General features: G+C 39.0%; 1 protein-coding gene across 1 annotated transcript in view; it reads right to left on the reverse strand.

The window, feature by feature from the left end:
• Window positions 1–3,953: 3,953 nt before the first annotated feature.
• THEMIS (thymocyte selection associated) overlaps window positions 3,954–15,226 on the reverse strand; it is a 179,659-nt gene continuing 168,386 nt past the window's right edge. The window contains 2 exon segments of the mRNA XM_063098116.1: window positions 3,954–3,983; window positions 3,985–4,107. Coding sequence (XP_062954186.1) covers window positions 3,954–3,983; window positions 3,985–4,107 — 153 coding nt within the window.

Below are 15,226 nucleotides of genomic sequence, written 5' to 3' on the forward strand. Positions count from 1 at the left end.
TGAAAGGCTATACATCTAGGTTGTGGCAGAGCTTGGACTAGAATTTAAGGTAACTTTTGTTTTCTGGCCCCGAGTTTTTCTCACTACTTGACTAGCCTAATTTACGAAGGGCAAGTGTTAGCACAAATTTTGCCTAAAGACGTAGGGATAATTCAAAGAACATAGCTGAAGTTTCAGAAGGAGGGAAATTACATTACAGAATGTGGATCAGGAGAGTATAAGATTTGCTGAATAGAGAACACTTATGTAGGGCAAAAATAAATAGGCACATTTAAAAGGGCATTCTTTCTGGCAAAGATTCAGTTTCTAGAGGGACACATAAGGAGGAAAAAAGGAAAACAGCCTGCTGTTTAACCAGGCATGTCACCAGACGCAATCGCAGCAATTGATGAGTGACCCACATAATTATCAGATCCTCCCCACAACTAAATAATAATCTTTGTGTACTGAATGACTTTGCCCTTGGCTAAAGAAAGCCGTCTTGCCCACAGACAAAACCCCTTCTCAGGAACAGCTGAATCCAGTGAGTCATTGACACAGGGAGCATAAAGGCCTATTTCCCACCCCCACTCGAGAACAAAAGAGCCATGCCAACTCCAAAGCTCCCTGTGGGATGAGCTGAGGTCTTTGCCATGACTGTATCGTGATCCAACTTCTCCCTCTGCCCAGACCTGCTTCTGTTACTCTGCTTCAGGTGTTGTTCCTGAGAGCACTTCCCAATCTACTTGCCACATGGAACTGGCCATGCAACAACTAGCTTAATGCAAACATTTCTACCTAACACATGTCATTTACTAAAAATAGCTCTTAAGCTGACTAGACAGTGATGCCCTATGCTCTTGCTGAGCTGTCACTACTGAGGTCAGATGGGGAAAGAGTCCATTAGAGAGGATCAGGGCATCCACATTTCTACAAAATTGGAGTTTTTTGGACTCTAAGGAATTGGTGACATTGCCAAAGAGGTTCCTTGTCCCCTCCCTTGCCCGTAACATTCACAAAGGCCATAAAATTCCCAATAGGATACAGTTCTCAAAGGAGAAGAAAATGCAGACAGAATCACAGAGACTTCATGAGTCACAACATGAGGCGGCTACAGCCAGCACTTTATAGAGCAATCACAGGGAAACGAAGTTTTCCTTAGCAATCAACTCGTAAGGACTCAGTAGTTAATTACTCACTAGTTAATTATAGCTGTGACTTAATTGGAGTTTATATGTACTATATTAACTTTCACCTATTTGATCTAATGTAATCTTCAAAATAGTCTATGTGTAGCACTGTTATTAACCCAATTTTACAAATAAAGACATAAAGACTTTAATAAATTGCTTATGGTACACAGTTCGCAAGTGGGGGACCCATAATTTAAACCCAACAGTCTCAGTTTAGACTCCAAAGGTCTGAGCTTTGTCATCCTACCACTCAATCATCTTACTTTCAGTGAACTTCTAGTAATTTAGTTCTTTTAGTAATTTATGAGCAAAACAACATGTACAGTTAATAATAATGTTCCTAAAATAAGGCGGGGGTATCACCAGGCAACCAGAGTGAATCAAGGACCCACAGACGAAGGTCATCTATGAGATGCGGTGAAACATTTTCGTCGGTTTCTTAGTGAAGGAAAGCTGGGGGCTCCCAGCACTCACCCTGAGTTACAGTTTTATTTTACTCCCAGCTGGAATAGACTAAATTCTCATTATACAGTTCCTATTCAGCCATTCACAGCAAATATTCCAGTTATTTACATTGAATACCAAGATGAAGACTTCCCTTTATTATAATTTTTAGATACATATTTGAAAATATTCTGCCTCATCTAACTGAAATAATAGAGCTGAGTACCCTGAAGGAGCAAAGCTAGAAAAACAGTACTCGTATCTTAATGAGGCCTTCTTTTGTTTTTTTTTTTTTTAAGCCTGTGATATGCTAGAAAGACTCAGCAACTCTACCCTCACCAAAAGAGCATTTAGGAAATGACCGACTTATGTCTAAGTATTAAAAAGAAGGGAAAACTCAGAAAGAGTCTCATTTACCCATCCTGAACTCGAAGAATTTACTACATATTCAAAGATGAGCTGTCCATACTTGGCATGGTTTAAGTATAAATTCAAGGAGACTCGTTTTCAAATAAAGAAACATATATTATATAAGATAAAAATGAAATTTGAAAAAAATTGTATTTCTGCTCCACTTTACTTTTGTATCTTTATGTACAAAATTTTCAGAATTATAATTCGTAAGGACGAAAGACTGTAATTTATTGCGTTTACAAATGGGAAACCAAATAAAAATATTGCCCAGAGGTGCATGCTGGGTAATTTCTAAATAAATGCATGTTGAAATTAACTTAATCTAAGAAAGGAGATTTCATTTTACTCACTTGAATGAAGTTAGGAAGTCTCAGCTGTCTAGACCCCCTACTTTAATTCCCTACTTTAAAACCTGGAATTAAACATACTTGCTTAAGTATGTTCAAAGCAGGTGCTGTCCTGGTCTGTTACATACTCTGTACTGTTCACCCAGGGCACAAAGCTGGGACTGCCACCGTACCATCCCAGAGGGACACACACGCAGGCGAAGATTAGATAACAGGGTTCCCTGTGATTGACACAAAAACTTTGATCTTGGGAACTGTATTATCTAGTACTTTTTAGGATCCGTAATCTAAAAGAAAAAAATAGTTTGCAATGAATTAATAATGGCTTGAGACTCAACACACTGCAGCAATTTCCACTGCCACGGCCGTTTCTTTTATAGTCACACTTGATTAGTATTTGAAATTTGAAGGAATTGCAATATGCATGGTTTTGAAAGCCCTTTCCAGAATTTCCTCTTTATCACTCAGAGAGAGTCGATGAAAAGGTAATAAGAAAAGCTCTATGGGATATTTTTATAGGAGTGTCAGAAGCCAGTAAGCTGACGACATGAAAGAATCCAGGTTGTATAGACAGAGTTTGGAGCAGAAACACTTCAGAGACTTTATATCTAGTATTTTGACTTTTACATGTCCTAGGAGAAAAAACTGCTAGTTACGAGACCAAACAAGGAGGGGAAAGGAACAAACCGTATACTTAAGAATAATGACAGTTTCAATTTTCCTACAACTAAATGTGAAGTTTCAATGATAAAGTGTAATAGAAACTAAGCTGGTTTGGTGTTCTAAAATATTCCCAAGAAAGAAAATTATTTCCCTTGCTAACTCATCCCAGATTTCCACCATATGGAAATTAGTCTGGATAGCTTAATTGAATGCTATCAACTCCTCCACAAGTCCATTTGCTCTTGTTTTGCCCTCAGTAGAGATGAAAAATAGCACATCACCATCTCTATAAACTAAATCATCATCATTCAAGTCTGCATTTGATTACTTATCTGAAACTTCTTTAAGTTAAAAACATCTCAATTATTGTAACCTCTTCTCAAGCCTTAATCCTTCTTGTTCATTATTCTAGCAAAAATATCAAAATATTATTATTTTTTTTTTTTAAAGATGACCAGTAAGGGGATCTTAACCCTTGACTTGGTGTTCTCAGCACCACACTCTCCCAAGTGAGCGAACTGGCCATCTCTATATAAGGATCCGAACCCGTGGCCTTGGTGTGACCAGCACCGCACTCTCCCAAGTGAATCACGGGCCGGCCCTTATTAGTATTTTAAGATTACTGGTATTACAACAATACAAGTAATCTTAAAATAAAACACTTTCTTCGCCATGAAAACCATAAATGAGAGGAGAAAAATCTAATAATGGAAAACAGTGAACAGTCCTATCATTATTGTGGGTGTTTAACATTATGCGACACTTAAAATTTCATTTCAATGAGATCTACAGGGCAAGATGGTCATTTCGGCTGAGCCATATTCCCAAGCAAAAGGGTAGTAAGAATCTGCATACTGTGCCTTTGTTGTGTAGGCAATTAAAACCACTGTCATGTGGCTTGACTGACCTGTAGTCACATTGGTGCATGCTGCTGCAGTGGCCCCATGCTTCCTCTTCTCTCTCTCCACGTCAGCCAAATCATCCTGATTTGGTTGGTTAACTGGTACTTTTGAATCCAGGCCAGCTTGCTTTGAGTCAAGTTTCTTGGCTATGTCTACGTGGTGACTCTGAAATGACACAGGCCAGAGTGATTTCACAAGTAAATTATCAGCCCAGAATAAATGCTTCCCAGAGATACAACAAGGATAAACATTTATCATATGGCAAGTCATTTCTGTTTGTCTGAAACAGAACATTCTATATGTCAAAGCAAGTTACAAAATATATGTTCATCAATATATTTTGGTAATCTAGGTGTGAAATTTTTGAGGCAATCTAAGTAACTAGAAAAAGAAGTCAGTCTAGGCACAGAAAATCATCTTCAAAGACCATTTGTGTATATTCTTGTGAAGCTTACAACTATTTTTTATTAACAACATTTGTACTCAGTTTTTATCCTTATACTTAAATAATGCAGAATGTTATATATTACATAATTACGTATGTATAATAAACAGCAGGTTTCATTTCTGTATTATCTATATACTTTATATGAAACAAATCATAACATCTACTCTAAAATAACTCATATTTTTTAAACAGCATTACACAATTTTTACAAAGATCCTCTAGTCAATTTAAGAATAACAATTCTTTATAACAATGAGTTATTAAGGCACAGTATCAATGGCCCCTGTAACTCATCTCACATATAAGAGATGTCATAGTATCTCTTAATGAAATGTGTCATGCTTAGATGCTTCAAAAAAATCATTGGATAAGAGCAAAAACTGAAGGCCTCAATAGGAATTGAAACTTTCAGCACTTTGCTTCATACCCAAATTCAGACTACAAGTTTATCAGTTTGAATGTGATTATAAAATATTTGAAGATTCATGGGTCAAACTTAGCCAATTAGTTTTGTCCATCCACACTAGCCGTTTTGGCTCTCTGAAAGACGGGATAATGAACAACTTTCCTCTAAAGTTCCTCCTGCAGATGGTGTATAGCATTAAATTTATTAAAAAGCCAGTTGAAGGTTTTTAAAGCTTGGAAAGGGCGAATAAGGAGAGAATAGATCTATGGTCACTAGATGTGGGAAAGGGGGAGGGGGAGGAAGTTTATGGAGAAAATGGGTAATGGACACAAAGAATGATTACCATTTGTAATGATGAACATGCTAATAATACAGATTTGATCATCATATATTGTACACAAACACTGATAGTCAGCTCTGTACCCTATAAATATGTATAATCAATTATGTTTCAAGTGTAAAATTAAAAAAAGAAAGGGAATTAGAGTCCAGAATTATTCACCCAATAATTCACCCAAGTTAATAGTATGAACAGTGCCAAGACGCAGGGATGTGCCTCCTGACCATTAGCACAGTGCACTTCAAGTCATTCTATGATTGGTTTCTTATCAATGCAGAGTATTTTTTCAATGGAGAGTATTGGTTACACTATTGGACCCAATTCTTCCCCCCTACATAATTCTTCCCCTTCTGTATCTATGTTCATTCCATGTAATTTTGCAGTGCCCTTCTACTCTGACTTTTGGCTTGTCCATGTGACATCTTCTGGACCAACAGGAGATTGACACAAACAGGCTTGAAAGATGCTTGCACAATTGGTTTTGCTCATTCTTGTACTTCTACTGTACCATGACAGTATACCTAGACTAGCCTGCTGGAGGCTGAGCTCAAGATGGAGCTGAGTTAGGTTACCCCAGCTGTCCAAGCTGAGGCAACCAACAGCCAGAGGAGCCCCAGACATTTGTGCAAAACCAGCCTAGATCACCTGAAACCAACTCAGGTCAGCTGAACCACCCAGCCTCATGAACTAAATAAATGGGGTTTGGGCTGTGTATTATTTTTTCCAGTAGTCATACAGCATTGTGTGGTGACAGATAACTGGAACATTCAACAACCATTTACCTAGAGTACCCCAGACACTGGGTGTGGTGTGAGAATACAAATATAAATACGACACAGTCTCAGACTCTAAATTGTGCAAACACAATTTCCTAAATTATTTAAGCAAAGAATTAAAATGGAGTGTGGTAAGTCATTTGTAGATTATTCCCCAATTCCCTTTCCAATGACAAAGGATGGTGATACTACCTGGTGATACTACCAGAGACAGCTCCAAAGATCAGAGTTTGAATGTTGGTATTTACTAGAACTAAACCACCACAATTGTTTACATTTGACTCATTCAAAGCCCACAAAAACATAAGTTCATCACTCAGTATCAATTTTTAGATTTATCGTCAGGCCTATATTATCACAGAGCTTTTGGAAAGAAGCAGATTCGACCAGCATCAAAGTATTTTCCTGATTTTGTATTGGATATCTTTGGAAAATATATTATTATTTCAAGTTATGAGATAACTATTAAAGTATAATTTCTCAGTACTGAGCAATAAACTAGATTAAAGAAGGGATGTAGCTTCAGGCATTTTCATACCAAATTCAAATGATAATATTGAAACATTGGGAGGAAAATTTAAGAGTTCATGCAAATTGTCTATATGATATCTCAGGGTGCAAAGAAGAAATACTGAACAACAACAACAAAAATCCTAAAATCTGAAACTTTTGTCATAAAAGCCTGAGAGAAGATAAGCACTTGATCAGAATGGGTCAAATATTGCAAAGGCCTGTGCTTCCTGGTGCAAACCTCAGGCAGATTAGACATTTTGTAAACATATGATCATTTCAGTAATTAAGGACCCCATTTTCCTGGAGGCAGTTCCCACATGGAGTCTCCTCTAGTCAAGCCTTGTCAGGTTTTTCAACCTGTCCTTTGCTTTATTTTTTGCAGCCCAGCTCCTGTTTCCAGGTTTCAAACTAAAGGGAGGTAGATGTCTCTTTAGACACTGACCCCACCACGTTCTCTCATCCTCATTTACTTAGTCAGCCTCTCCTTCCAGTTCCCTGAGTCTCCAGATCATACCCAGGCATTTCTTTTCTGCTACAATAAAATTCCCACCAAGCTCCATTCTTCATTGCCCAATTGCCCTCCATTAACCCCCCATTCTCTCTTTTCTCTCCCACCTTTCTCAGCTCTCAAATTCTTCCACCATCCCTTGAGAATTTTGCTCCATGGTTTGCAAACTTCACTCCATATTCAACTTTCATTCAGATCATTGTCTCTACCTTCCTACATGACTAAAATCCCATTCTCCATGGAAGACATCACTTCTGCAAACGATGACGGCTGCTTAATCCTCCACACCCCAGTTACCCTCAGGTTGAAGATCCCCTAGTCCCGAGTGCTGTTCATTTCATCCTTACCCTGTTGCAGAAAACTTTGCTGCTTTGATATCCCTGCCATCTAGCTATGTACCACCTCCCTTCTTGTCGGTATCATCTGTCTGCTAATCTCTAGTCACCATGTATCCTTCATCAAAAGATTTTGGCACCTGGATTATTATCGTCTCCTCCATCCCCAGTGCAGCCATCACCCTCGATGAAAACCAACCTGCACAAACAGCCCTTTCAATGCCCCAGCTGGATTCCCTTATTACAAATGAACTTTTCATTTCTCTACCTCAGCCTTTCAGTCCCAGAGTCAAGTCTGAAATCTGTCATCACCTGAAATGTTTCTGTCTCCAGAATGGCTAAATAACTTCCTCTGTCACCTAATCCCTCATCCTTAAGTGTATTATCGCCACTGCAGCCAGATCTTCCATCTCCAAGACTGCTTTCTCTATGACTTCCTCAAGGAGTGTTCTTTGACCTCACTGGGACCTGAGAGCCACTGATCCTTCTCCCTTCCCTAGGAGTATATCATCAGTCCTTTTCTCTTACCCTTTCTTCTCTACTCTCCATTTCAGTTTGAAAACTTCCAGCTGGCCAGTGACCTGTCAGACCTTTTTCTTGTTTTACCCCTTGGCAGCATCTGACACGTCTAGTCACTCCCTTTCCTTGGTTTATGATGACCCCCTACACTCTGAACACTCATTTCTCAGTCTCCATTGCCGTATTCACCTCTTTTACCTAAATGTTGGGTGTTAAGTGTTCTTGGAGTTTTGTCACTCACCCAGTTTTATTGTCATCGTTGCTCTTTCCCCTTTCCTAGGTAGTCCCAACAATCAACGTGGCTTAATTTATCATCCGTATGTTTATGGCTCTGGGGAAGGGGTGGTGATTTACGAAATGAGATGAGGGTGGGGTGACGTGGTCCTGTGTGGCATCGTATGCCCTCTAGATTCCAACGCCAATGTCCTTTCGGCTGCACAGTCCCACTATGGGTCTTTCCTGTTTTAAGCCTTGGCTAGTCCATTTGTCTAGAACATTCTTCACAAACCCTTCCCTCTTAATTTCACTAAGTCTTGAATTTCCTCAAGTTTCCCTCACTGTATAGACTTCAGCCAGCGTCCTATTTTCTAGTCTTTGAGCCCTTGTATTTCTACTGTGATGCAATTTTCACAATTACAATCAAATAATACCTGGTTTAATATCTAATGTCTATCTCCCTGGTTAAAACATAAACCTTCTGAGAGAAAGGACTATGCCTGTCCTATTCACTGTCCTCAGTTCTTATTTTAGTGTTTTACATATAGTAGATATCAAATAACTCTGTATTAAATGAGTGAATCAATTTGTAAATAAAACATGGATAATTTTTTTGACTTTTTCTTTGGCTAGTTACCAATGACTGCTACATAGTCACATGTTCACACACATGAGAAAATTTGGTTTATACTCATACAGTCACTCCTAACAGTACATATATTTTACCTTGTTTTAGCTATTTAAAAAACACATACTTTAAATCCTGTGCTTTTAAACTCATAACTGCAATCATTCCAAACACTGTATTTATACAGTGTCCCATATATCTCTGATTTAAATTACATTGGTCAACTATCTACAGAAGTTATAAATAAAAGAACGGTTATGTTAGGTATGGTGAGAATTGGAAACTGAGTGTGTAAACACAGTGGCCCCGTATTCCCTAGGCATCAGAATGTAGCCTGACAATAACAAAAGAAATAAAATCCCCTGTCAGGCACTGCTTCAATGATGTCAAGTCTTCAACCTGAAGATAGGGTCCCAAGGAAAATGGGAAAATCAAAATGTGTGCAAAGAATGTGGAAAAACAGAGATAAAATTGAAGTGGCATTCATCAGGCCTTTGTGACCACTCTATAGTTGTACTTTGAAAATAAATCCTGTTTATTCTGTGTAATTTCCATTTAACTTGTCATTGGAAATGAGTCATTAGGATCCTGTCTGGTAATTTCAAATGACTATTAAATTATTTTTCTTGTTATTCTTGGCCTGTGCTTTTAGTGTCCATGCTGAAAGTAATGATCTAATTACAAGGTGCTGAATATTTGTCTCATGATCAAAGAAAGGAACAAATAAGCATTACCAAAAGAAAAGTTAACCCAGATGTCCATGAAAAAAAATTGAAAGATATCTTCAGAGCCATCTTTCATTTCATACCTAAAGCCACATTATTGGGTAAAATCATCCTTTTCCAAACAATTCGTTGAGATTCCCAGTTCATGATTATACGCACTGTGCCCCTTCTCCCCAAGAGCAAATAGACTCACTTTTCTTTAGAGAACTACAAAGGGCCTGTCTTGGCCAGGGACAAAATCTCATTCATATTTAAATCAACACGAAGTACCCCAGATAATGTACTTTACTTTTTATTTTGCAAAAAATAACTCCTCTCAACTGACTAAAAAAAGTAAACTTCTTCTCTGCTTATATAAACAACAGCTCCTTTCCACTGCCTGTACTTTTTCACTTCAGAAAATAAATCTATGTGATACTTGGGAGGAAATGTCAAGTGATATTTGGGAAGAAATCTCTCATTAACTAACTATCTTCCTGAGAATTAAATTCAACCCAAAACAAGAAAAATAGCAATCATTCAGAGGCTATACATTGCAATAAAGGAAGATCAAAATCTAATCACAAGAAACATAGGCTTGCTGTGCATCATCAAACTACTATTCTAGAAGGGCATGCAATAGTGAACATGCAGAAAGAGAAATCAAGAAAGCCTGCCCATTTACAATAGCCACCAAAAAAATAAAATACTTAGGAATTGAGTTAACCAAGGAGGTGAAAAATCTCTATAATGAGAACTACAAACCACTGCTGAGAGAAATTAGAGAGGATACAAGAAGATGGAAAGATATCCCATGCTCTTGGATTGGAAGAATCAACATAGTGAAAATGTCCATACTACCCAAAGTGATATACAAATTCAATGCAATCCCCATCAAAATTCCAAAGACATTTTTCTCAGAAATGGAAAAAACTATCCAGACATTTATATGGAACAATAAAAGACCACGCATAGCCAAAGCAATGCTGAGCAAAAAAAATCAAGCTGGAGGCATAACACTACCCGACTTTAAGCTATACTACAAAGCTATAATAACCAAAACAGTATGGTACTGGCATAAAAACAGACACACTGACCAATGGAATAGAATAGAGAATCCAGAAATCAACCCACACACTTACTGTCAGCTGATCTTTGACAAAGGCACCAAGCCTATTCAGTGGCGAAGGGACTGCCTCTTCAGCAAATGGTGCTGGGATAACTGGATATCCATATGCAGGAGAATGAAACTAGATCCATACCTCTCACCGTATACTAAAATCAACTCAAAATGGATTAAGGATTTAAATATACACCCTGAAACAATAAAACTTCTTAAAGAAAACATAGGAGAAACACTTCAGGAAATAGGACTGGGCACAGACTTCATGAATACGACCCCAAAAGCACGGGCAACCAAAGGAAAAATAAACAAATGGGATTATATCAAACTAAAAAGCTTCTGCACAGCAAAAGAAACAATTAAAAGAATTAAAAGACAACCAACAGAGTGGGAGAAAATATTTGCAAAATATATATCTGACAAAGGATTAATATCCAGAATATATAAGGAACTCAAACAACTGTACAAGAAGAAATCAAGCAACCCAATTAAAAAATGGGCAAAAGAGCTAAGTAGGCATTTCTCTAAGGAAGATATACAAATGGCTAACAGACATATGAAAAAATGCTCAACATCACTCAGCATCCGGGAAATGCAAATCAAAACCACATTGAGATACCATCTAACCCCAGTTAGGATGGCTAAAATCCAAAAGACTGTGAACGATAAATGCTGGCGAGGCTGCGGAGAAAAAGGAACTCTCATACATTGTTGGTGGGACTGCAAAATGGTGCAGCCTCTATGGAAAATGGTATGGAGATTCCTCAAACAATTGCAGATAGACCTACCATACGACCCAGCTATCCCACTGTTGGGAATATACCCAGAGGAATGGAAATCATCAAGTCGAAGGTATACCTGTTTCCCAATGTTTATCGCAGCACTGTTTACAATAGCCAAGAGTTGGAACCAGCCCAAATGCCCATCATCGGATGAGTGGATACGGAAAATGTGGTACATCTACACAATGGAATACTACTCAGCTATAAAAACGAATGAAATACTGCCATTTGCAACAACATGGATGGACCTTGAGAGAATTATATTAAGTGAAACAAGTCAGGCACAGAAAGAGAAATACCACATGTTCTCACTTATTGGTGGGAGCTAAAAATTAATATATAAATTCACACACTCACACACACACACACACACACACACAAACCGGGGGGGGGGAAGAAGATATAACAACCACAATTATTTGAAGTTGATACGACAAGCAAACAGAAAGGACATTGTTGGGGGGGAGGGGGGGAGGGAGAAGGGAGGGAGGTTTTGGTGATGGGGAGCAATAATCAGCCACAATGTATATCGACAAAATAAAATTAAAAAAAAAAAAATAGAAGGGCATGCAAACCTGTGTGTAATTTGTCTTCTACTGTGTGTGTACGTATATGTATGTGTGTTCTCATATGGTTGAATCACCACAAATAATTTAATAATTTAGAAGATTTTCAAGTGGTTTAAAAAAAAGAAAGCCTAATGAGACATGCAATCCTGTATGTAATTCATTTTCCATTCATGTGTCTGTGTGTGTTTGTGTGTGTGTTCTCTTTTGTTTGTTATATGGTTGAAACACCATAATAATTTAGAAGATTATCAAGTAATTAAAAAAAAAACTAATAAATTTCTCATTGTGCATTATAAAGATCCAATTCAATGGAGGCAAATGTTTGGCTTTTCTGACAAAAATATTTAAATGATCAAGAATATAAACTGAAAAATAATCTAAAGCTGGTCATCCATGTAGACAGTCCTCTCAGACAATATTCTTAGTTTCATACAGTTTTCCATATGTACTCATAAACCACCTTTTCTGCACAGAACGCATTCTTTATACCAATTAGCAGAGGACACGTCTGGGCTTTTTCTACGCTCTCTCAAAAACGTGCTATCTTTCACACCTTTCCTGTCCCTTGCAGCCTTCCATTGTTGGCAGAGGGTTTGCTCAGGCCTATGTTTGGCTTAGAAGCTCATTCCCACCTCTGCGGCTTCTTCGAGAGGTAAAGGCCATTTCCTGGGATCAGCTACTTTCCTCATGCGGTGCTCCTCCCCTCTCGACCACGCACACCTTATTCTTCAAATGGGACCTTGCTGGCTGGGCTCTGAGCTGGCAGCTGATCGGGGGCTTCACCAGCAGTCACAGGTGTACACCTGTGGCTTGACACAGACACTCGGGCCAAATTGTGGTTGACGGGTGGGACAGACCCTTTTCTCCCCTGCCTGTACCATGACCACCAGAAGGTCAGACATTTAAAAGTGTTGGGATTTTCTATCTGCCCTGCCCTTTCCCTTGGGTCAGAAAAGAGGCAGTAGGCCTATGGGAAGAAAAGACTTCTGAATCTGCTTCCCTAATTGCCCTGATAATGGATGACAGCCTCCCATCTCAGTCCTTCCAAGACTTCCCCTCCACCTGGACTGGCCGGGATCAGATCCAAGAAAAACCATGCCCGCTGGAAATATGACTAGAAATTTTATCACATATCATGTATCAAAGATCTTACCATGTTTTCTGGGAAAGAAATCCTTCACTTACTATTCAGGCGACTATAAACCTTCAGTTTCAAAGACATATTTTTAGAACATATCATGCTGTACACGATTAATAGCACTCATTTCAGTAATATATTTCAGTTGCATCTTCTTCTATTTTTCCTGCTGAAAACTGGGAACTAGGTAATTTGATATCTAGATGATCCACCAACCTGATTTGATGTTGATTTCACCACCCTCTTGGGAAAAATCAAATCCTGGCTCATGAATTCAGGAAGAATTCAGTATAATTGTGTTGGGAAAATAGAATAATTAATTAGGCTCCCCTCACCTCAGGGCCAGTTGGGGGTGGTTCAGTAAACACTGTGTGTGCGTGTGTGAAGTTAGTGCGCCTGCACAGTGCTGCAGTTTTGCTGGCAACTGCCTTGGGTGGACGCCCCTTTGCGCAGCCATGATTTCCAATCTCTGGCTTCCAAGGACCTGTTTTCCGGTTATCTAGCTCATAGACCTCCATGTGAGGGGTCTGGTGACCCAGCCTGGCATGTGAGGAGTCTAGTGATCCAGGCTGGGGTGTGAGGGGTCTGGAGACCCAGCCTGGCGTGTGAAGGGTTGTGACCCAGTCTCAATAAGGGGCTTGAAGGTTCTGTGAGCTCCAGACCCAGCCCTAGCTTGACAATTGGCCCAGTCAGGATTACGGGCAGGTAAGAGAGCCCAAGTGCCACATATTGCACATACTTTGTTTGAACAAAATGAGTTTAAGAACTTTTGTCCACAGTACTCAGATGGAGAGCCTCTCCATACCCTTCCACCAAGCTCAATTCAATTTGCTTTTTGTTACTCTAATGTTCTATGAATTTAGCAAAGGATAAAATGGGTATTTGTAGCAATGCTTAGCCAACATATTTTTATTTCAAAATGAGGTCTGAACAGACATTTAATCTGTACAGTGGTTATTCTTAAGGAAATAAATGAGAAGTCCTGCTGCCCTTAAAGATGTTAGCCCTGTCACTGCAGGTATTAGACAAGCATGCAAAGGAGTTTGCTGTTTTAGAAATGCTGTGGCAAGTGCCTCCCCTTCAAAACACCAAGGTCAGCTTTCTTAAAATGTTGATGTTATGAACACTGGAGTGGCTCTTTATGTAGAGATAAATCTTCTTTCTTTTTCCTTATTTTGCCTTCCTGCAAATTCAAAAGTAATTAATTCCCATGGTTATTGTCATAACTTTCGTAGCTCCTGATTTAAAGGGAAAATCATGACTTTTAGATGCTGTGAGGGTAATCTGTGGCCAATGGGCAAGAAAATTAATCTTATTTTGAATTACAGAAACAGAAATTGCAATGGAATAAACTATAATGATGCTTTTTTTTTGTTGTTAGATTAGTTTTTGGTGAAATTAGTTTTGAATTAGTGAATGTATGAATAGCATTAGAACAGTGTCCAGAAGGGCAACTCTTGCTGCACATGGTAGATGGGAATTGTGGTGCACTCTATAATAGGTTTGTATCTAGTAAAATTATTCTAAATTCACTTCTTAAAAACTACATTTGAAATCATCTTAACTTTGTGGGTTTTAAAACATGACCTTTCATAGGAGTCTTTGAAATTATACATCTTGGCAACTTGCTTTAAAACATTGCTATGTTATTATCTGAGCTAGAAAATTTTGATGAGTATGACTCATCTCACTATTTCTCCAAGCATTCTCATTATATGAACTGCTACATGGCATTCTGGCCACCAAAGTGCTGCTACAATATGAAAAGCTAGAGCTATTGTGAACACAGGATGTGGTCCTTGAAGGTTACTCTACTTCCTCAGATCAACTCAAGCCTGGCAACGTTTTTTTGAAACCCTTTGCCATAAAGCCTGCCCCTCTAATCTTTTCTGACTTAAAGACCCTATTCCCGATCCCCCTTTTAAAGCATTATCTGAGGACTTCCAGGAAGATGGTGGAAGAGAGGTGCCCAGGGCATATTCCTCCTGCAGAAGAAGACTGAAACGGGCCTGCTGCCACAGCAGCTGCATTCACCAGAACCATTGCCCATCACAGAGCAAGTGCCAGCAGAGCAGCAGTCCTGCAGGTTGCTCATCATGGTAAGCGTGGACTCTGCAGATGTGAGGGAGGTGGCTACAACCACTGCAGACATTCTTGTCACTGAAAGTTAACCTTGCTGTTGCCAACAACACTGCAGACATGAGGGCGATGGCTGCAGCCACTGGTGCCAGTGCCACTGCCGCTGCCACAAGGTAACCCTGCTTCTGCAGCAGACACCA

Source organism: Cynocephalus volans, chromosome 5 (genome assembly GCF_027409185.1).
Source record: "Cynocephalus volans isolate mCynVol1 chromosome 5, mCynVol1.pri, whole genome shotgun sequence".
NCBI lineage: Eukaryota > Metazoa > Chordata > Mammalia > Dermoptera > Cynocephalidae > Cynocephalus > Cynocephalus volans.